General features: G+C 36.9%; 1 protein-coding gene across 1 annotated transcript in view; it reads left to right on the top strand.

The window, feature by feature from the left end:
* The window catches only part of RNF17 (ring finger protein 17), a 123,882-nt gene that overhangs the window by 44,131 nt on the left and 56,144 nt on the right, over positions 1-23,607 (top strand). Inside the window, exons 15-20 of the mRNA XM_057532722.1 lie at positions 197-387; positions 1,279-1,420; positions 12,849-13,002; positions 16,364-16,479; positions 17,743-17,863; positions 20,486-20,606. Of these exons, the coding sequence (XP_057388705.1) occupies positions 197-387; positions 1,279-1,420; positions 12,849-13,002; positions 16,364-16,479; positions 17,743-17,863; positions 20,486-20,606 (845 nt within the window). The remainder of the gene's footprint in view (positions 1-196; positions 388-1,278; positions 1,421-12,848; positions 13,003-16,363; positions 16,480-17,742; positions 17,864-20,485; positions 20,607-23,607) is intronic.

Here is a 23,607-nt window from a genome sequence, read left to right as displayed (position 1 = left end):
GTGTGATCCGTACATTGTGCATACATAAAGACTGTCCTTGGGTTTGTGGGCCCAGCTGCTTCTAAATATCTATGGTTGGTTCAGTGCCTTTGTTTGAATTTGCAGACTTTGGCTGTTACAAAGCTAAATCTACAACGTTGTACCATTAGAGCTAATTATAATTACTGAATACACTGGAATTTTACTTCTTCCACAGACTGAAGGCTGGGGAGAAGAAGCTAAAATAGAATTTTTGAAAATGGTAAATAAGAAGGCTGTTTTAATGAAAGTTTTTAAAGAAGAAGATGGTGTGCTAATTGTAGATCTACAGAAGCCACCAACAAATAAAATAAGCAGTGATATGCCTGTGTCTCTTAGAGATGCATTAGTTTTTATGGAACTAGCAAGGTAGGTAACTTACTAAAATGTAAATATTTTCAAGGTTATAGCTATAAATTGGAACAGCAGATTTTACCTTTAAGAGATATGGGCTCTAAAGTGAACTGTAACATACACTAAGAGGGAGCACCAAATCCTAACCACTAGACCACCAGGGACATCCTAACATACTCGAAGAGGTTAAAAATACTGCTGTCAGAGTTTTCTAAGTACGGTTGTCTGTGAAAATTGCATTCAGATCATTTGATTTAAGGAAATAGAAAAAATTCAAAATAGAAACGATTGGTAGATATGGAACATTTCTTTAGACTCTTGCTAACTTTTACAAGTAGCTCCATAACCTTTGGAATAAGATCATGATCACCACTCTATATTTAATGTATGAATCTAGAGTAGATACTTAAATTTCTTTCCTTTCTCATCTCTGATGAACAAAGTAAGATGACTAAGTAACCACAGAGATAATGGAAGATACTACTTTCTGTCCTGAGCAATTACACGACTCTGGAAGTGACCCAAGTAGATTCCATTCTGGAAAAATAAAACTTAAGTAGAGTATTGGAGGTGAAAGGGGTCACAGAAACCCCTCAGCTGGCCTTTCTGATTGCTACCATAGATGCTGGGTATTGTCAACCAAAAGAGTAGAAACTTTGAGTAGAACATACAGGCCCAACTCAAAAATGTTCCAGCACAAACTTGAAGGTTAATTATTGAGTTTTGAGACTTGACCTCTTATTTATCCTGGTTTGATAATTGGAGACAATACTAAGACAATACTAAGAAATGTTGTAGATAAATTTATCTTGGTAGATAAATCAGTATGTGTGTAAGTCCTTTTTCTTCAGATCAATTCACTGAGAGAAGAGAGACTTAATGGCTCTTGCTTATGCTTTTAATTAGGTTTAGGTCTCAATCACCAAGAAGTCACTCTGCAAAAAATACGACGTTACACTATCATCCACCTGTTCTGCCTAAAGGAATGACAGATGTTTCAGTTATGGTTTGTCATATAAATAGTCCTACTGATTTTTATCTTCAGTTGGTAAGTATACAGCGGTCCTTTGAGACAAAGTATTTTTTCAAATTTTAAGTAGAAATTTATAATAGAAATGAGGACCCAGTATGAATTTAGAGCAAACCACTATCAACCTTCTGTAAATTTAAGTTTCTTAGTAGCTTAGTAGTTTCTTGTTTTTAAACAAGAAATTCATGTGATTCATAGTAAATTGAAGGAAATCTTTATCATGCAAGTTAGTGAAGTATGGAGGGGAAGGAAAATGAAGGATCCCTAATGTGTAAATGTTTCTTGCTACCTTCTGCAATCTAGAAACCAGGAGAGCACATAGAGCTGGCAAATCAAAATAAAATGATAACACCTGCTTCTGATGATGTATGAGAATTTACTTATTGTTCCTAGGTAATTTTCGAATACCAAAATAGATTCAGATTAAAGGCATTCATAGAAAATTTTGGATATATGACTGATGGGTTTGTTTTAGATAGCTACCAGCATTAAGGTTCATCTTTATTGATCTCTTTGTGTTCATGCTTTATGTGTCACACAAAGCATTACGCCCCTTAGAATGAGTTAATTCCAGTCCATTGCCCATTTTTGAATTGGATTATTTATTTTGCTGTTGTTGGGTTATAGGAGATCTTTATACATTATGGATATTAATCTTTTATCAGATATATCATTTTCAGATGTTTTTTCTTATTCTGTGGCTTACCTTATCACTCTCTTGATAGCATTCTTTCAAAAAGTTTTTAATTGATAAAGTCCAGTTTATCTACTTTTTCTTTTGTTGCCAGTATTTTGATGTCATATCCAAGAAATCATTGCCAGTCTAACATCGTGAAGCTTTTCCCCCCTGTGTTTTCTTCTATGAGTTTTATAGTTTTAACTCTTACATTTAGGTCTTTGAGTTATTTTGAGCTAATTTTTATATATGGTGTAAGGGAAAGGTCCAACTTCACTCTTTCCCATTTGGATATCCAGTTTACCCAGCACCATTTGTTGAAAAGATGGTCTTTTCTCTATTGAATGGTCTTGGCACTCTTGTCAAAACTCAGTTGACCATATACGTGAATGTTTATTTCTGGGCTCTCTATTCTATTCCATTGGTCCATCTGTCTGTCCTTATGGCAGTAGCACACTGGTTTTTTTGGTTGTTTTTTTTTTTAATTGAAGTATAGTTGATTCACAGTGTGCCAATCTCTGCTGCACTGCAAAGTGACTCAGTTATATACATATATACATTCTTTTTTAATATTCTTTTCCATTATGGTTTATCCCAGGAGATTGAATATCATTCCCCGTACTGTACAGTAGGACCTTGTTGTTTATCCATTGTAAATGTAATAGTTTGCATCTGCCGACCCCAGACTCACAGTCCATCTCTCTGCCTCTCACCCTCCCCCTTGGCAACCACAAGTCTGTTCTCTGTGTCTGTGAGTCTGTTTCTGTTTTGTAGATAGGTTCATTTTTGCCATATTTTAGATTCTGCATGTAAGTGATATCATATGGTATTTGTCTTTCTCTTTCTGAATTACTTCACTTAGTATGATAATCTCTAGTTGCATCCATGTTGCTGCAAATAGCATTATTTTGTTCTCTTCTATGGCTGAATAGTAGTCCATTGTATATATATACCACATTTTCTTTATCCTTTCATCTTTCAATGGACATTTAGGTTGCTTCCATGTCATGGCTATTGTGAATGGTGTTGCTATGAACATAGGGGTGCATGTATCTTTTTGAATTATAGTTTTGTCTGGATATATGCCCAGGAGTGGAATTGCTGGATCATATGGTATATCTCTATTTTTAGTTTTCTGAGGAACCTCCATACTGTTCTCCATAGTGGCTGCACCAATGTACATTCCCACCAACAGTGTAGGAGGGTTCCCTTTTCTCCACAGCCTCTCCAGCGTTTGTTATTTGTAGACTTTTAATGTATTTATTTTTAATTTTTTTGTTTTTATTTACTTTTTTGGTCACACCACACGGCATGCAGGATCTTAGTTCCCCAGCCAGGGATCAAACCCGTGCCTCCTGCAGTGGAAGCACAGAGTCTTAATCACTGGGCCATCAGGGAAGTCCCTATAGACTTTTTTTTTTTTTTTTAATGGCTGTGTTGGGTCTTCGTTGCTGCACGTGGGCTTTCTCTAGTTGTGCCGAGTGGGGGCTACTCTTCGTTGTGGTGCGCAGCCTTCTCATTGCAGTGGCTTCTCTTGTTTCAGAGCACGAGCTCTAGGCATGCGTGCTTCAGTAGTTGTGGCACACGGGCTCAGTAGTTGTGGCATACAGGCTGTAGAGCGCAGGCTCAGTAGTTGTGGTGCGTGGGCTTAGTTGCTCCGTGGCATGTGGGATCTTCCTGGACCAGGGCTCGAACCCGTGTCCCCTGCATTGGCAGGTGGATTCTTAACCACTGCACCACCAGTGAAATCCCCCTATAGACTTTTTAATGGTGGCCATTCTGACCAGTGTGAGGTGGTACCTCATTGTAGTTTTGATTTGCATTTCTCTAGTAATTAGTCATGTGGAGCATCTTTTCATGTGTCTACTGACCATCTGTATGTCTTCTTTGGAGAAATGTCTATTAAGGTCTCCTGCCCATTTTTCAGTTGGGTTTTTTTTGTTGTTGTTGTTGAGTTGTATGAGCTGTTTATATATTTTGGAGATTAAGCCCTTGTCGGTTGCATCATTTGCAAATATTTTCTCCCATACCGTAGGTTGTCTTTTCATTTTGTTTATGGTTTTCTTTGCTGTGCAAAAGCTTGTGAGTTTCATTAGGTCCTGTTTGTTTATTTTTGTTTTTATTTCTATTACCTTGGGAGACTGACCTAAGAAAACATTGGTACAGTTTATGTCAGAGAATGTTTTGCCTATGCTCTCTTCTAGGAGTTTTATGGTGTTATGTCTTATAAAAGTCTTCAAGCCATTTTGAGTTTATTTTTGTGCATGGCGTGAGGGTGTGTTCTAACTTCATTGATTAACATGCAGCTGTCCGACTTTCCCAGCACCACTGCTAAAGAGACTTTTTCCCATTTTATATTCTTGCCTCCTTTTTGAAGATTAATTGATCGTAGATGTGTGGATTTATTTCTGGGCTCTCTGTTCTGTTTCATTGATCCATATGTCTGTTTTTGTACCAATACTACACTGGTTTGATTACTGTAGCTTTGTAGTATTGTCTGAAATCTGGGAGAATTATGCCTCCTGCTTTGTTTTTTTTCCCTCAGGATTGCTTTGACAATTCTGGGTCTTTTATGTTTCCATGTAGGTTTTTGGATTATTGTTGTAGTTCTCTGAAAACTGTCATGGGTAATTTGATAGGGATCACATTAAATCTGTAGATTGCTTTGGGTAGTATTGCCATTTTAACAGTATTAATTCTTCCAATCCAAGAATGTGGGATATCTTTCCATTTCTTTGATTCCTCTATAATTTCCTTTATTAATGTTTTATAGTTCTCAGCATATAAGTCTTTCAGCTCCTTGGTCAGGTTTATTCCTAGTTGGGTTTTTTTGGTGCAATTTTAAAAGGTTTTTTTTTTTTACATTCTCTTTCTGATATTATTTTATTGTTAGTGTAAAGAAATGCAACTGATTTCTGAATGTTAATCTTGTATCCTGCTACTTTGCTGAATTCATTTATTAGATCTAGTAGAGCTTTTTTTTTTAAATATTTAGTTATTTATTTAGGCTGCACCAGGTCTCAGTTGCAGCATGCAGATTCTTAGTTGCAGCATGCAGACTCTTAGTTGCAGCACGCATGTGGGATCTAGTTTCCCGATCAGGGATTGAACCCAGGCCCCCTGCATTGGGAGTGTGGAGTATTACCCACTGGACCATCAGGGAAGTCCCGGATCTAGTAGTTTTTGTGTGGCATCCTTAGGGTTTTCTATGTATAGTATCATGTCATCTGCATATAGTGACAATTTTACCTCTTCCCTTCCAATTTGGATACCTTTTATTCCTTGTCTGAGTAGCACACTGTTTTAATTACTGTGGCTTTGTAGCAAGTTTTGAAATCCAGATGTGTGAGCTCTCCAACTTTGTTCTTTTTCAAGTTTGTTTTGGAAGTTTGGGGTCCCTTGAGATCCCATATGACTTTTCAGATGGGTTTTTCTGTTCTACCTTAAACATCGTTGGGATTTTGATAGGGATGACTTTGAATTATAGATTGCTTTGGGTACTGACATCTTAACAGTATTAAATCGTTCAGTTCATGAACATGGGAGATCTTTGCATCTTTATTTTGTCTTCATTAATTTCAGCAGTGTTGTGTAGTGTACAACAAGTGTACAAGTCTGTAGCATCCTCGGTTATGTTTATTCCTGAGTATATTCTTTTTATTCTGTTGTAAAATGAATTGTTTTCTTGATTGCCTTTTCAGACTGTTCATTGTTATTGTGTAGAAATGCATCTGATTTTTTTGTGTGTTCATTTTGTATCCTACATCTTTGCCAAATTCATTTATTAGACCTACTAGTATTTTTGTGGCATCTTAGGGTTTTCTACCTATAAGATCATGTCATCTGCAAAAAAGAGATCATTTTCCTACTCTTTGTCAATTTGGTTGGCTTTTCTATCTTTTTTTTGCCTAATTACTCTGGCTAGAACTTAAAATAGTATATTAAATAGCAGTGGCAAAAGCATGCATCCTATCCTGTTACTGTTCTTAGAAGAAAAGCTGTCAGTCCTTCACATACAAAATTTGCCCTCCAATTTAAGATGTACATTCAGTAGTTGTTCACTATATTCACGTTGTTGTACAACAGATCTCTAGAATCTGTTCATCTTGCAAAACTGAAACTCAGTACCCCTTGAACGATAACTCCGTTATTTCATTCTACCCTCAACCACTGACAACTACAGTTCTACTTTCTTTTTCTATGAATGTGCCTATTTAGATACTTCATGTAAGTGGAATCATACAGCACAGCTTTACCCTGCTTTTCGAAAGTTCACTTTACACCAACTTCGCTTTTCTGAAAGACCTGTATTAGTATCTGTTTTTACTAACTGAAAGAAATCTGAAGAGAATTTTTGGTCTTAGCAAAAAAAGTGAGCTTATTTGCTTTACTACATTTTGGCTTACAAAAGATTTCATAGGAACACTCTACTTTCAGATAGCAGGGATACCTGTATTTGTCCTTTTGGCACTGGCTTTTTTCACTTAGCATAATGCCCTCATGGTTCATCCATGTTGTAGCATGTGACAGGACTTAACTTCTTTAAGGCTGGCTAATATTCCATTGTATGTATATGCCACATTTTATTAATTCATTCATCCATTGATGGACATTTGGTTTGCTTCTACCTCTTGACTGTTGTGAATGATGCTGCAATGAACATGGATGTGGAAATACTGTAGTGTCATGTTTTGGTTCCCTTCTTATTTCCTTTTGTGTATCTATATATTTATCTGTTGTTACCATGGGGATTACATATAACATCCTAAAGTTATAGAAATCTAATACGAATTGATACCAACTTTAATTGAACAAAACCCTACTCCTGTATAACTCCATTCTCCTTTTATATTATTTTTTTTTTTTTTTTTTTTAAAGTTTTTTTTTTTACTTGATTTTATTTATTTATTTATTTATTTTTTGGCTGTGTTGGGTCTTCGGTTCGTGCGAGGGCTTTCTCCAGTTGCGGCAAGCGGGGGCCACTCTTCATCGCGGTGCGGGGACCGCTCTTCATCGCGGTGCGGGGACCGCTCTTCATCGCGGTGCGCGGGCCTTTCTCTATCGCGGCCCCTCCCGTCGCGGGGCACAGGCTCCAGACGCGCAGGCTCAGCAATTGTGGCTCACGGGCCCAGCTGCTCCGTGGCATGTGGGATCTTCCCAGACCAGGGCTCGAACCCGTGTCCCCTGCATTAGCAGGCAGATTCTCAACCACTGCGCCACCAGGGAAGCCCCCTCCTTTTATATTATTGATCTCAGAAATGAATCTTTGTACATTGTGTGCTCAATAATGTAGATTTATAATTATTTTTATGCATTTGTCTTTTAAATCCTGTAGAAAATAACAGTGGAGTTACAAACTAAAGTTAATAATATTGGTTTTCATATTTGTCCATGTATTTATGTTAACCACAGATCTTTACATTTTAATGTGGCTCTAAGTTACACTCTAACACCTTTCATTTCCTCCTGAAGGACTCCCTCTAGCATTGTTCACAAGACAGGTCTAGTGTTAATGAACTTCCTCACTTCTTGTTTATCTGTGAATAGCTTATTTCTCCCTCTCTTTTGAAGGATAGTTTTGCTGGATCTATAATTCTCAGTTGATGCTTTTTTCTTTCAGCAGTTTAAATGTTATCTTCTGACCTCCAGGATTTCTGATGAGAAGGCAGCTGATAATCTTATTGATGATCCCTTATATATGACAAGTCACTTCTCTCTTGCTGCTTTCACAACTCTCACTTTGTCTTTGGCTGTTGACAGTTTGTTTATCATGCATCTAGTGTGTCTCTCTTTGAATTTATCCTACTTTGCGTTTTTTGAGTATAGTAACTTTCTAAGGCTGCTATAATGAAGTGCCACAGGGAATTGCCTGGCGGTACAGTGGTTAGGACTCTGCGCTTTCACTGCCAGGGGCCAGTTTCAATCTGTGGTCAGGGAACTAAGATCCCACAAGCTTTGTGGCATGCCCACTCCCACCCCCCACCCCGTGCAAAAAGTGCCATATACTAGGTAGTTTAAAAAAACAAATTTATTTTCTCACAGTTCTGGGGTCTGCAAGTTTAAGATCAAGGTGTTGGCAGAGTTGGTTCCTTCTGCGGTCTGGGAGGGAATATCTGTTCCATGTCTCTCCCCTAGATTTGGTGGTTTGCTGGCAGTCTTTAGCACTCATTGGCTTCTGCTGCATCATCCCAGTCTCTGCTTCCTTCACATGGCACTCTCTCTGTGTACTTGTCTGTCTCAATTTTTTAATACAGACAACAGTCATGTTGAATTAGGTCCCGCCTAAGACTTTAATTTAACTTGATAATATCTATCAAGGTAAAACCCTATCTCCAAATAAGGACACATGCTGAGGTACTGGGGGGTTAGAACTTCAACATATTTTGGGGGGAGGACACAATTCAACCCATAAGCAGTCCACTTTCTGCTGTATCAAAAATTTCCTCCCCACATGCAATAACCCCATCCCAACATTCCAAAAAATCTTAATCATTCTAGCATCAAATCTAAATCCAAAATCTCATATAAAATCACTAAATCCCTGATTATCTGAATCAGGTATAGGTAAGAATTGTTTAACTCAAGCTGAGGCAGAACTCCTCTCTGTCTCTGAATCTGTGAGACCAGACAGTAAGTCTAAAACCTAGCAGGGAAAATTCCATTAGATTCTTATGGCTTGAGAATAACCCTCATTGACTGGATGCTCTGTCCTCCAGTCCCACTAGGGTGGTGGCCCTACCCCTTCAGTCATGGCAGCAACCTCACCCATTGGAATTGAGGATTTATCCTAACCCTCTGGAACCCAGGAGGAGGCCCCATCCCTGGAACAGAGGAGGAACCAGCCCTGCCTCTCAGGTCTGTGCCCTCTGGGCCTGAGTAGCAGTTGCAGATACACTAGCCTCTGAATCTCCTTCAGGATCAGTCTTCCCTTTTCTTGAAACATATGTTCATAACCGAATAGCTCTGTCAGCTCACTTCCTGCCTATAGAATCCCACAAGCCCACCGGCCCCCCTTCATTTCCTCTCACCTCTGTCCCCTTCACTTCACACTGGCATTGTTTCTGCTGAGATGAATGATTAGATCCACAAGTCATACACCCATAATCTCTTGAGCGGACACTGCCCAGCCATGCCCTTGGTGTTCTCTCCAGAGCTTGCTTTCTCATTTTTTGAACTACAGATAGGCTGAGAATTTTCTAAATCTTCAGATTCTGCTTCCTTTATGTTTAACAATTTATTCTTCAATTTATGTCTGTCCTCTCACATCTTATTATAAGCAGCAAGGAGAAACCTGGCTGGCACTTTGACACTTTGCTTAGCAGTCTCCTCAGCTAAATATCCAAGTTCAACTTTTCACCCAACAGAACATAATTCAGCCAAGTTCTCTACCACTGTGTAACAAGGATTGCCTTTCCTCCAGTTTTCAGTATCATATTCCTCATTTCTGTCTGAAATCTCACCAGAAATACCTTTAATATCCATATTTCTGCCAGTAGTCTTTCCAAAGCAATCTGTTTATTTTCATTCAAGTACTGCATAATTCTTCCTCTTCTTTCTATTCATTACCCAATTTCAAAGTTTCTCCCATATGTTAGGTATTTATTACAACAGCACCCTACTTTCCCATTCCAAAATCTGTATTCATTTCCTAGGGGTGCCATAAGAAAGTTCCACAAGTTAAGTGTCTTAACATAAATTTATTGTCTCACAATTCTGGAGTCTGGAAGTGTGAGATCAAGTTGTTAGTAGTGTTGGTTCCTTCTGAAGGTTGTTAGTGAGAATCTATTCCATGCCTTTTTCCTAGCTTCTGGTGGTTAGCTGGAAAATTTGGTGTTCAGTGGCTTCTGCCTCACTCCAGTTTCTGCCTTCATCTTTACATGCATTCTCCTGTGTATGTGTCTTTGTGCCCAAATTTACCCCTTTTAATAAGGACACCAATCACATTGGATTAAGGCCCACTTTAACGACCTCATTTTAACTTGATAAATACCCTATCTCCAAATAAGGTCATGTTTTGAGGTTCTGGGGGTTACAACTCCAACATATCTTTTTGGGGGAGACATAAATCAACCCATAACATTGAACTGCTTGGATTTGTAGATTTGTGTACTTCATCAAATTTGGGAAGTTTTTGGTCATTATTTCTTCAAATACTCTTTCTGCTCCTTTCTTTCTCTCTTCTCTTTCTGGGGCTCCCATAATGCATGTTAATGATATCTCACAATGATAATGTGAGATTAATGATATCTCACAAATACCTTGGTCTCTGTTCACTTAATTCTTTTTTCTTTCTGCTCCTCACTATTTCAGTTGTCCTATATTCAAGTTCACTGACTCTTATGCCTGCTCAAATCTGCTATTGAACCCCTCCAGAGTATTTTTTGTTTCAGTTATTGTACTTTTCAGCTCCAGAATTTGATTCCTTTTTATAATTACTGTCTCTTTGTTGATACTTTCATTTTGATCCTTTATTGTTTTCCTGGTTTTCTCTAGTTCATTGTCCATGTTTTCCTTTAGCTCTTTGAGCATATTTAAGACAGTTGTTCTAAAGTTTTTGTCTAGTAAATCCACTATCTGGTCTTCCTAAGGGCTGATTTTTGTCTGTTTATTTTGTTCCTTGGAATGAGCCATGTTTTCCTGTTTCTTTGTATGCCTTCTGATTTCTTGTTGAAAATTGGGCATTGACTATTATATAACTCTGAAAATCAGATCACCCCCCACACACATACTGGATTTTTTAAAATTGTTGAAGACTAGTAGTTGGTTTATTTTAAGACTTTTTCAAACTATTCTTAAATACTATTCCTAGTATGTGATCACTGAAGTCTCTCTGTTCTTTTAGCTTGTGTTCAGCAAATGTTTATGTTGATTTCCTTGAATGTTGAAAGCTTGATTGGGTGTTTGCTTGGGTGCTGTAAGCCTTTAACTGTTTCCCAGAGCTCTAACAGAGTTGGTTCAGATGGTTTCTCATTTTTTCAGTGTTTCTGTGGGGGAACAAGAGCTTGGAGCTTCAGAGTCTGCTGTTTTGCTGATGTCATTTCTCTATTGAATTTTCCAATGTTCCATTTGGATAATCTGTTAATGGAAGAATATGAATAATATCTACTTAGAAATAAAGGTTTACAGTCTGTGCATCCAGACCTCCGTCCATTTCCTCCATCACATATAGTAGTCCCCCCTTGTCTGCAGGGGATACAAGACTCCCAGTGGACGCCTGAAACTGTGGACAGTACTGAACCCTGTATATATGATGTTTTTTTCCTATACATGTATACCTAAGATACAGTTTAATTTATAAATTAGGCACAGCAAGAGATTAACAACAATAACCAACAATAAAATAGAACAATTACAACAATGTACTGGGGGGGGAAAAAGAAAGGTTTAAAAGGTTTAAAGTGTTGTGAAAATAATTTATATGAAATAACAAAGGATTCAGAAAATTTCCACTTGCATTATTATACCCACAAAAGCGAAAAACTTCATTTTTTGACCATTTGAGATGGATTTTAAAATATTTTTCATCTTAAGAATTGGTATTTGGAAAAATAAACATTTATCCTTGGTTTTGGTTTAGGAGCTGTGTTTTAAGTAGTATAAGAACTTCAGGAACTATGTTTTAAAGTAACCAAATAGTCCCACTTAATAAGGTAAAGCTCTATTCAATTATGCAGTCATTTCACAAACTCTACTGAAATGATTGATTTAAAGAAGATTTATCAATTCACATTAAAACCATTAGATGGATGGCTGATGGGAAATTGGACATTCATACAATGCCAAAGTAGTACTACATGAATTACTTGGTGACCACAAGGGAAAAACGTAACTGTATAATGAAGGGATGAGAATCACCAGCCCTTTCCGTAGGTGAATCTTAGCATATCATTAGTGAGTCAGTAATATTATGTCTTGATGTGTTGCAACTTGATGTATTCTAGCCAAAAGGTTTGGCTTGAATCCATCAAACTTGTAGATGTAACTCTCAGTTTGGGGGAAATTCCAGGGATAGGCCCTACTCAATGGAGGAACAAGATAAATAACAGGATGAAAACATAACCACATAAATCCAGAAGATGGGGCATTCTGCAGAAAAATAGCACACTGTCTTTAACAAGACAGGGTCATTTTAAAAAGAACACTACACTAAATTATAAGACTTACTGAGATAACCAAATATAACATGTAGTCTTACATTGGATACTGGGTTTGGTCAGTTAGGGAAATCTAATATGTTCTAGAAGTACTAGTAGGAACACTTACTGAAGCAGAAAAAGTGAGAATTGATAGAAAAAAATGCAGATTATCGAATTATATGTATGATATGGTCTCATTTTTGGTACATACAAAAGTATGGAAAGTGTGCTTAGAAAAAGATCTAGGAGCGGGAGTTCCCTGGTGGTCCAGTGATTAGGAGTCAGCGCTTTCACTGCTGTGGGCCTGGGTTCAGTCCCTAATCAGGGAACTAAGATCCCGCAAGCTGCACAGCACAGCCAAAAAACTAAAAAGAAAAAGACCTAGAAGCATGTACATTTTAGATATCTGGAAGAATATGATTTTTAAAAAATTTTGTTATGTTTATATATGCTAATTTTATATACTACTTCTGTAACAAAATATTTCAAATATAAATTACATGACAGTTTATATCTAATTCAATTCTAATATTTCATAATTTTATGAGCAGTGCCTATAAACATGCAACACTTAAATTTTAAGTTTCTATGAAACTACAGTTCTTTTAATCCCTGCTTTAACTCTGTTTCTTAGATAGAGAGCCTGGATTTTTTATTTCTATTAAAGACAATTGAGGAATTCTATAAAAATGAAGATGCAGAAAATCTGGAAATCCTCTGTCCAGTTCAAGATCAAGCCTGTGTAGCTAAATTTGAAGATGGAGTTTGGTACCGAGCAAAAGTTGTTGGTAGGAAATTGCACACTATTTCCTCAGTGAAATGTTATGCTTAAAAATTGATACCATTTGAGTCAGTACAAATTAAATCATGGAAGTGATTATTATTTGATCTTACAGTTTTGCTCTTTAGAAAGCTAGCAATAGTGTTGATAGATGAACCTCTGGCTCCTTAGATTTCATTCAATTTGACTAGGACTTAACCATTTTTTTTTGTTTTCTAACGTTCGCCTTATTTAAAAAGTTAAATAGTGCTAAATGACTTACACATACTCTACTCTCCTCCAAAAAGGCAAATACTTTTTGTTGTTTATCTATGTTGTTTTTTCTAAATAATATGTTATACTTTGTAGGTACTTCAGTCTTAGGTATTAATTATGTTAGATGAATTTTAGATCTCTTGTAGCTCTTTTGTCCCTTCTCTCCCCCCACATAGTTATTGATGTATCACAATTTTTAGTTATATTCTTATTCTATGTAAGTATTTTCAGTGCTACTCCCTAAAGTATACTGTAATTCTGAGTTAATAATTGCATCAATTTTTCACTTTATTTTCTTTTATTGGGTTGGCCAAAAGGTTCATTTGTTTTTCCCGTAAGATGGCTCTCATAGCACTTAGTTGTCTTTAACTTCATTTGAAACAATTTTGTTAGATTGTATTGTGACAGCTGTCATATCAGCATGCATTTAAAAAAAAACTTATCAAAATTGGTGAAATTTGTGTAGCTATTTTAGTTTTGAAGATGGAAGAGAAAACAATATTTTCGGCATATTATGCTTTATTATTTCAAGAAGGATAAAAACGCAGCTGAAATGCAAAAAAAGATTTGTACAGTGTATGGAGAAGGTGCAGTGACTGATAGAACGTGTCAAAAGTGGTTTGCAAAGTTTCATGCTGGAGATTTCTCGCTGGACGATGCTCCACTATCAGGTAGACCAGTTGAAGTTGATAGCAATCAAATAGAGACATTAATTGAGAACAGTCAACATCATACCATGCTGGAGATGCTTTTGAGTAGCTGACATACTCAAAACATACAAATCAAGGATTGAAAATCATTTGCACCAGCTTGGTTATGTTCATCGCTTTGATGTTTGGGTTCCACATAAGTTAAGCGAAAAAAACCTTCTTGACTGTATTTCCGCATGCAATTCTCCACTGAAACGTAACAAAAACATTCCATTTATAAAACAAATTGCGACGGAGGATGAAAAGTGGATACTGTACAATAATGTGGAACGGAAGAGATCGTGGGGCAAGCGAAATGAACCACCGCCAACCACACCAAAGGCCAGTCTTCATCCAAAGAAGGTGATGTCGTGTATATGGTGGGATTGGAAGGGAATCCTCTATCATGAGCTCCTTCCGGAAAACCAAACGATTAATTCCAGCAAGTACTGCTCCCAATTAGACCAACTGAAAGCAGCACTTGACGAAAAGCATCTAGAATTAGTCAACAGAAAACACATACTCTTCCATCAGGATAGCACAAGAACCGCATGTTTCTTTGATGACCAGGCAAAAACTGTTACAGCTTGGCTGGGAAGTTCTGATTCATCCGCTGTATTCACCAGACATTGCACCTTCGGATTTCCATTTATTTCGGTCTTCACAAAATTCTCTTAATGGAAAAAATTTCCATTTCCTGGAAGACTGTAAAAGGCACCTGGAACAGTTCTTTGCTCAAAAAGATAAAAAGTTTTGGGAAGATCAAATTATGAAGTTGCCTGAAAAATGGCAGAAGGTAGTGGAACAAAAAGGGTGAATATGTTGTTCAATGAAGTCATTGGTGAAAATGAAAAATGTGTCTTTTATTTTTAGTTAAAAAACTGAAAGAACTTTTTGGCCAACCCAGTAATCTATGGCTACATTTTCCTAGTAGTTTAAAACAATTTTCCACATGATTAGGCTTTTCAGATAATGCTGGTTTGATTTTTTTTTTTTGTAACAGTGAAAACATCCTTCTATTATCTGCTCCAATTAGACTGCTTGTCCCCTAGGCTTGTTATTCTGGGAGTTTATTTCACTTGTTTTCCTGAATTGGATTGCTTGTTTTCTGGATCCCATTTACCTTTTCGGTTTACTTCCATATTTTGGTGGAGCATTTTCCTCAGAGAGCATAAATGGAAGGGAAATTTTGAGACCTTCCATGTCTCCTGATTCTACTCACACATGATTGACAATTTGGGGAAAACTGTTTTTTAAATCCCATCCCATATCCATTTGTTTGTTTTTGTTTAAAACCGCATCTGCATTCAGGGACTTGAGGAATGGTAAGAATCTAATGGTGTCATTACACTTGAGATTTTCTTTCTTGCTTGAGGATTCCACTGGAAACAGGGCAAGGTCCCCTCACCTCTTTACCTTACTCTTAGGGTACACACGTCTTCTCAGGTCCCTGAGCTGCTTGAGTGCCATCTCGAGCGGTGCCAGTGTTGTTCCATCTGCTTTCACTTCTACCAAGGGGCAGAAAATGCCCAAACTTTTTCCGTTTTGAAATTATATGTACTGTATTAGTTTTTAAATTTGAAAGTAATGGCAACAAGTTTGGTAGCATTGTACATACGTGTGCTTAGGGGACTAAAGTCAGTCATATTCTGAGTATTTACAAAAAGGTCAGTTTAAGATAGATCTTTATTCAAACTTCGGTGTGTTCAAACCTTCCAGAGGTTTCTTTGGTATCCTTTAAAATATGAAAACTAGTTTCACATAGAGGTCTGTTTCTGCTCATTTTTCACAATATCCCCAGATAATTTTTTTAAATTTCACAGTTAGATATTATTATACGAATGAACCTGTGTCTTGATCATTAAGTCTTTTGCCTTGTTTGATTACCTATGTTGACTAACAAACATTAAGTGCTTATTTTGTGCTTGGTTCTTTGCAGAGTATTTTAAATAGGTGAGTCCTCAAAAAGAGTCTTAATAAGATTTGATTCTATTGGTACACCCACTTTACAGGTGAAATAATGAGGCCTACAGAGAAAAAGTAACTTGCTCAGGGTAGTATCTTAGAGATATTAATTAGCTTTCTCAGAGTCACATGTCATTTAAGTGTCTAACTCCAAACCTAATTCTTAACTTTTAGGCCGTAACACCTAGCATTTGATGGCTATTTTGTTATCCTGATTTTGGCTGTCCTTTAGCTATCTTTAAATTGTTAGTTTCTCATTCACCGAGTCTGAACAGGTATGCATTATGGTTGATTTTGTGAAGTTCACATATTAGAGATATTTTTTACATTAAAAAAATATTAAGTTTGTATGTTGAACATAAAGGCGTTCGAATCTAGTTGATTGTAGATCAGCCTAAATTTTGCTAGATAATTCTTTTTTTTCCAAGTTTGTGATTTCCAATTTCATAATTTTTGAAGGATTGCCTGGACATCGTGAAGTTGAAGTTAAATATGTGGACTTTGGCAATACAGCAAAAATAACACTTAAAGAAATGCGTAAAATAAAGGATGAGTTTCTGAATCCTGCAGAGAAGGTAATCTACTTATTATAAATCATAGGGTTAGAATATTAGCACAAATATGAAAGTATTTTTAGAAGTTATTTTCACCGTAGAAATGTTCTTTTAACTTCACTTTTTCTGTAAATAATTTCTGATTCATGGGCTATAGAAAAGAGTCTCTGTAGTTACTGTTTAAAAAATAATATGTATCTTAGCAAATAAGCATTAATTATAAACGTGTATATATTTGTGTCTTTATAAGTACTTACTGGTCTGCAGCTTTTAGTGTTATTTTGAAATATCTGTATAAGGTAGTAAGAATATGATATGTGAAAAAAACTGATTACAGAAATGATTTTACTGTGATCCCATTTATGTTTAAGTATATATAACGTGTGCCAGAGAAAGAGAGAAGTCTGGAAGAATAAGTATCAATAAAAAACTTATCCTTCTCTTGGAATCCTACTACCCAGAGATAAGTTTAAGGAGGTTTATTTCCTAATTCATATACTCCTAGTATTTGAATTGTTATTAAGCAGTATTTTTCATTTAAAAATGGGTAAAATGATACAGGAAAAATTTGAAAATACAGATGAGTAAAATGAGGGGGAATCACTCAGAATTATTCAATATTTTTGATATATATACTTCTAAGATACATCATCTGTGTTTTTAAGAATTATGGGATTAGACTATATATAGTCCCATAACCTGATTTTTCATTTAACAATGTGTCATAATTCTTTCAATGGATGCTTATTATTCCAGTATCTGAGTATACAATAATTCATTCAACAAAATTAATTAATTTTCAACAGATTAATTAATCTGTTTTTTTGTTTGTTTCATTTTTGGTTTGGATTTTTTTTAATAGGTTATTGGGGATTTTATTTTTTTAATTGATGTACAGTATTATATAAGTTGCAAGTGTACAATATAGTGATTCATGATTTTTTAAAGTTATACTCCATTTATAGTTATTGTAAAATATTGACTATATTCCCTGTGCTGTATAATATATCCTTGTAGTTTATTTTATACATAATAGTTTGTACCTCTTAATCCCATACTCTGTTGATTCCAACTGTTTGCATTTATAAAAGTACTGTTAGAGACATCTTTGGACATTTATTTGTTTTCTAAATATGTATTAAATTCAAATTCAAATATGTATTAAAATTCAAATATGTATTAAATTCAAAGTTTAGTTTTGTACACATTTAACACTTTATTTTAATTCTAAAATAACTGTAAATTAAGTTTACTTTCTTAATGGTGCAATTTTGTTTGACACAGGCAATTAAATGTAAGCTGGCCTATGTTGAACCATGTAAAGGGACACTGCAGTGGTCAAAAAAAGCTAAAGAAAAATTTCAAGAAAAGACTCAAGATAAGTTTATGACATGTTCAGTCATTAGTAAGCTATTTCCATTTTTATTTGTTGCTATATGATCATAATTTTAAATAAGACTAACATGATATAACATTTGTCAGATCTTATAATAAATTCAGTGTGTCATCAGTATGAGTAGTGAGAGAGGACATTTATTGAGAACTGGGGACAATGGAATAATATCTTCTGCAGGCTCTAGAGCCTAAAATCAGCACATGAGGCAAAAATTTCCATTGAAGATCAAGTCACCCTCAGCGTGGCCTTTTGAAAGCCCTAAAGCCAGGAGTTAGCTTCTCTTGTTTCTCTTTGTTTTTGTCCTGGGTCTCTGTCCCTCATCTTGGAGTGATGGATGCTAAGGTATAATTTGCAGGAAAGTGAGGGGAGATGGGACATAACTGGTAAATAGTTTTTTTTGTTTTTGTTTCATTCTACTTGAGGGAATTTAAGTATAGGCTCTCGGCATATTTTGAAAAATAGTTGCTTCTTTTTTGGAACAGTTTGGGTCTGAGGTACACAGGCTGAGCGCTAGCCCACAGTTTGGTAACCCAGCAAGTTTAATGGCAAAATCTGATCTGAATTTACATGAAGATACAATGCTATATGTTGTATTGATCTCCTTTACAGTGAGATATATTCCACTTCAGGATAGTCGTGTTCGCTTCTGAGCTGCTGCCTCAGAATCACTGTGGGTATTACAGAGTAAGCAATGTATGTTCTATATAGCTTTTCTCATTTTGAAGAATTCTGAAACATGTCTGGCCCCAAGGGATTTGGACAGGGGATTTGAAAGCTGTTATTATCTGGGATTTTGATCTTTTCCAAAGCTGTGACCAACGTGGGCTGTGTTGGTCTTAACAAGTACTAGTGCAGGATACACACGAGCATGGTTACTTAGGGTTGACTTAAGGGACTTCCAAAGGTACTTTTTACTGTATCCATTTTTTTCATTTTCATCATACTCCCATCTAGTAAACCCAAAATATCATGAGATTATTAGCCTGTTTTATGAGGGAATTGAAGCTTAAAGATCATTGCTCAAGGCCACATAACCTAGAAATGATTGCATATTTGTGTTAATTTATTCACTTTAACATAAGACATTGTTCTGACGTAGTAGTTCTGTTGCAGAGGAATATGATGATAGAAATTGTACCCTTAGTCTATAGAATTTTTATGTCTGGATTCTCTGATATAAACAGAAAATTAAGGGCCTCTTAGTCTTGAGTAATCTCCACTGATTTTGAGCTGACTTCAACGTGCTTTAATTCTGCTTCTCAGCTTTCCTTTTGGTATTTTATTCTGTTGGTTCTTAGCTCTCCCTTTAACGTCTCCTCCCGAGGTTAACCCATGAAGACTTGACTCCTGGGTTTCTCTCTTGACTCCCCCTTTTTCATTCTCAATTACTTGTTATACCAGTAATATCTAAACACAAGTTGTAGTGTATCTTAACCTAGAAAATTTGATTTAAGGAATGCCAGAAGGCCCCACCGACCTAAAACATCTTTCCCCATTAACCTGCACAGTGATGAGATTAGTATACATTTTTACCTTACAAAGCAAGAGATATTTAAATTTTAATTAGGAGCAGAGCAGGGAAGGTGGTGAAGGTACAGCACCATGGGAAGCTGGCCCTGTGGAATAAAGAACTTGTGCACGGGCAGTATGAAATCAAAGCACTAAAGGGAACACAAGAGATAGAAAGTGAGGAGATTAGCATTTACTGAGGCTCAGAGTTGCTTAGCTTTTTGTTTCTAGATAATTTATCTGGTCCATTAAAAAAGTAGTCAGGAATCATTTTTAAGCTCTTGAAAAAAAGCTTTCTAACATGTGTTCTTATAACTGGGTAATACAGGATGTTACTGCTGGTAATGACTTATCTTTTTATTTGGAATCATCATTCTCTTAGCACCTGCCAGCTACTGTTATATAGAAGTATAGGCATAAACCGATCTCAGTGCATAGAACTGTGTGTTTCCTAAAGAAATTCCTCTGTCATTTATTCAAATGCATATCGAGCAGGCCCTCTATGCTATGTACTATAAATAAGTAAATAGGCACACGAGGTGTAACTTCACCCTCAGCTAACTCCCAGTTTAGATTAAGAAATAGACCTAATGGTTTGTCCTAAAAACAGAAGGACGGGGAAAAATTCCACTTAATGCTCTGGGTTGAGTTTTTGTTGTTTTAAACTTTGTGCTTTTTTTTTTTGTCGTTGTTTTTTGGTGCCATTCTTACAAAAGCTGTAAAACTTCGCAAATAAGCACTGTCCTGAATTAACTTTCATTCATTTCTTTTGTCCTCTGGAACTTGGCAGAATCGAATAAAACAGTTTAGAAACACAACAGAATGCTGCTTCAATAAATGTATGTCACTATGTTTTTTCTGAATCTAAAAGCTTTAAGCTACTTTTGGTTCATTATGGAACAGTGCACAGTAACCTAAAATGAAAATTTTATTAACATTGGCAGTTCTTTTATGTGTGAATAATGCTACTTTTACCCCAGAGAGAGACTGACATTATTGAGCAGGAAACCTCATGGATGCAAAATGAAGGAAATTAAGTTCTCAGGTTTTTTAAAATTGCTTTTTAGTATATTTTGGGACATATTTATTTCTTTCCCCAAACTAGTCTTAATGGTTTTACAGAAATTCTGGAAGACAATGTGCTCTTAGTTGAGCTTTTCGATTTTCTTGGTGCTCCTGGAATGACTCCTACCAGTATTAATGACCAGCTAGTCAAAGAGGGCCTAGCATCTTATGAAGTAGGGTAAGTGAACCTGTAAACTTATATTTTTAGTTCATATGTAACACTTCACAAGAAGGGAAACTGGCATATCATTCCCCATTGATTATCTGCTTAGGCTATAGACTTGGGAGCTTTTCCCTGTTAATGGGTCAGTAAAAAGAGAAGGAAAAATAATTGGAGTCTTTAGCCTAGTGGGAATAGAGTGGCTTTTTCCTTCATCTATAAGGGATTCTACAACAACAAGAATGGCTCCTGGAGATGGAGGGTGCTTCTAAGAAAAGGAGACTGGCATCTTATTCTAGGTGGGATGTCTGCTTAGGTGGCCTCCTGAACCTTTTGTGAAGAGGATCAGGAAGAGAAACGGCAGGGTAGAGCGTGAGCATAGTAGTAGATAAGCCCATGTTCTCATCTGGAGAAATGTGAATTTTTCCTGGGTTCAAGTAGATACTTTCAAAGAGACCCAGGCTTGAGCCATTGTGCTAATAGGCCAGGCCAGTGGTTGAGGCGACCCCAGAATCAGAAGAGCAGAGTGGTGCTAGGGAGGGTGGGAGGGTTTGAAGTCAAGACACAGCAGGTCTTCCACAATAGTGACTTGTGCAGTGAGGTTGGCCCCTGAGGGGTCTTCTGAAGAACTCCCTCTCACAGCCATTAAGAAAAAGCCAATATTTGATAACACCCACCCGTGATGCCTGCCAGGGTAAGCCAGAGAAGCAGTGACGTGACAGCCAGCAGAGGCCTGCAGTGGCATGCTCAGCATGTGGTCTGGCTCTCCCCCCGCCTCCAGCCTAACGAGGGAGGAATGGAGCTAGGAGCAGAAGAGAGGGCCTGCCCTTCCTCCACTGTAGGTCCTAAGCGAGGGAGGGAAAGAAAGGACGGGAAACATTTCAATGTATTGGACTGAGTTTTCTTTTTTTTTTTTTTAAAGTAGGGTTACTGAGATATATAACATATACAATAAGAAATTCACCCTTTTTAGGTACAGTTATGAGTTTTGATAAATACATATAGTCATGCAACCATCATCACAGTCAAGATGCAGACTATTTCCTCACCCCTCAGAGTTCCCTCTTGTGCCTTTACGTAGTCAGTCTCCTTCCGCCACACCCGCTCCTTGGCAGCTACTGATCTAATCTCTGTCTCCATAATTCTGACTCGTCCACAACTTCATATAAATGGAGTCATATAATATTTTGCCTTTTTTGTCTGGCTTTTCCATTTAGCACAATGCTTTTGAGATTCAATCATGTTGTTGCCTATATCAGTAGTTTTTATTGCTCTGCTCATTTCATTGTATGGATGCACCACAATATTATATATTCACCAATTGATGGACATTTGGGCTATTTCCAGTTTGGGGAGATTTTATGAATAGAATTTGCATACAGGTGTTTGTGTAGACATATGTATGTTTTCTTTTCTCTTGAGTAAATACCTAGGGAAATTGCTGCTTGTAAGGTAAGTTTATTTCTAACTTTATGAGAACCTGCCAGATGTTTGTGTATGAGAGTTCTATTCTCCATTCTTACCAGCACTTGAATTTATCATTTTGTGTTTATATTAGCCCTTCTGATAGGAGTATTGTGGTATTTCATAGTGGTTTTCATTTTAATTTCCTTAATGACATTAAGGATCTTAACAAGTGCTTATTTGCTGTCTGTATCCTTTCTTTGGTGAAGTATCTTTTCAGATGTTTTGCTCTTTTAAAACATTGTTGCTTATTGTTATTGAAATATGAAAGTTGTTTATACATTCTAGATACAAGTCTTTCATTAGCCATATGTTTGGCAAATATTTTCTTCCAATCTGACTTCCTAAAGTGTCTTTCAAAGAGCAGAAGGGGGACTTCCCTGGTGGCGCAGTGGTTAAGGATCTGCCTGCCAGTGCAGGGGACACGGGTTCAATCCCTAGTCCGGGAAGATCCCACATGCTCTGGAGCAACAAAGGCCGTGCGCCACAACTACTGAGCCCGCGTGCCTAGAGCCCGTGCTCCGCAACAAGAGAAGCCACCGCAATGAGAAGCCTGCGCACCGCAACTAAGAGTAGCCCCCACCCGCCGCAACTAGAGAAAGCGCACACGCAGCAATGGAGACCCAACGCAGCCAAAAATAAATAAATAAATAAATTTATTTTTTTAAAAAAAAAAAAAGCAGAAGGTTCTGGTTTTGAAGTTCAGTTTGACAATTTTTTTTCTTTTATAAATTCAGGCACTTGTGTTTAGGTAAGAAATCTTTGCCTAACCCCAGGTCATAAAGGTTTTCTCCTGTGTATTCTTCTGAAGTTTTATAGTTTTTTGTTTCATATTCAGGTCTGTCACCCTCTTTATTCTGTTAGATAGGCTTTGTTTTCTGGAGCAGCGTTGGGTTCAGAACGTGGAGCAGAGGGCACAGAGTCCCCGTGCGCTTCCTGCCCCGCGCAGGCACAGCCTCCCCGCCGTCATCAGCCACCAAGGGGTTGTGTGCGCTGCTCTCAGTGAGGCTGTACTGACGTGTCAGAATCATCAAAGTCCATGGTTTATATCAGTGTATGTTCTGTGGGTTTTAACATATGTAATGACTTGAATCCACCATTGTAGTATCATGCAGAGTATTTTCACTGTCCTAAAACTCTGTGAGAGCCTATTCATCTTTCCCTCCTCTCTAGCTTCTGGCAAGCACTGATCTTTTTACTGTCTCCGTAGTTTTTTCTTTTCCACATTGGAATCATACAGTCTGTAGCCTTCTCAGATTGGCTTCTTTCACTTAGTAATATGCACTTAGGGTTCCTCTGTGTCTTTTTCTGGCTTGACAGCTCATTGCTTTTTAGCACTGAATAATATTCCATTGTCTAGTTGCACCACAGTTTATTTATCCATTCACCTACCGAAGGACATCTTGGTTGCTTCTAAGTTTTGGCAATTATTAATAAAGCTGCTATAGACGTTGCGTGCAGGTTTTTGTGTGGACATAAGTTTTCAACTCCTTTGGGTAAATACCAAATAGCACAGTTGCTGGATCCTATGATAAGAGTATGTTTAGTTTTATAA

This window comes from Balaenoptera acutorostrata, chromosome 18 (assembly GCF_949987535.1).
Source record: "Balaenoptera acutorostrata chromosome 18, mBalAcu1.1, whole genome shotgun sequence".
Taxonomy (NCBI): domain Eukaryota; kingdom Metazoa; phylum Chordata; class Mammalia; order Artiodactyla; family Balaenopteridae; genus Balaenoptera; species Balaenoptera acutorostrata.
Note: the sequence above shows the minus strand (reverse complement) of the source record. Positions and strands in the feature narration are given on the sequence as shown.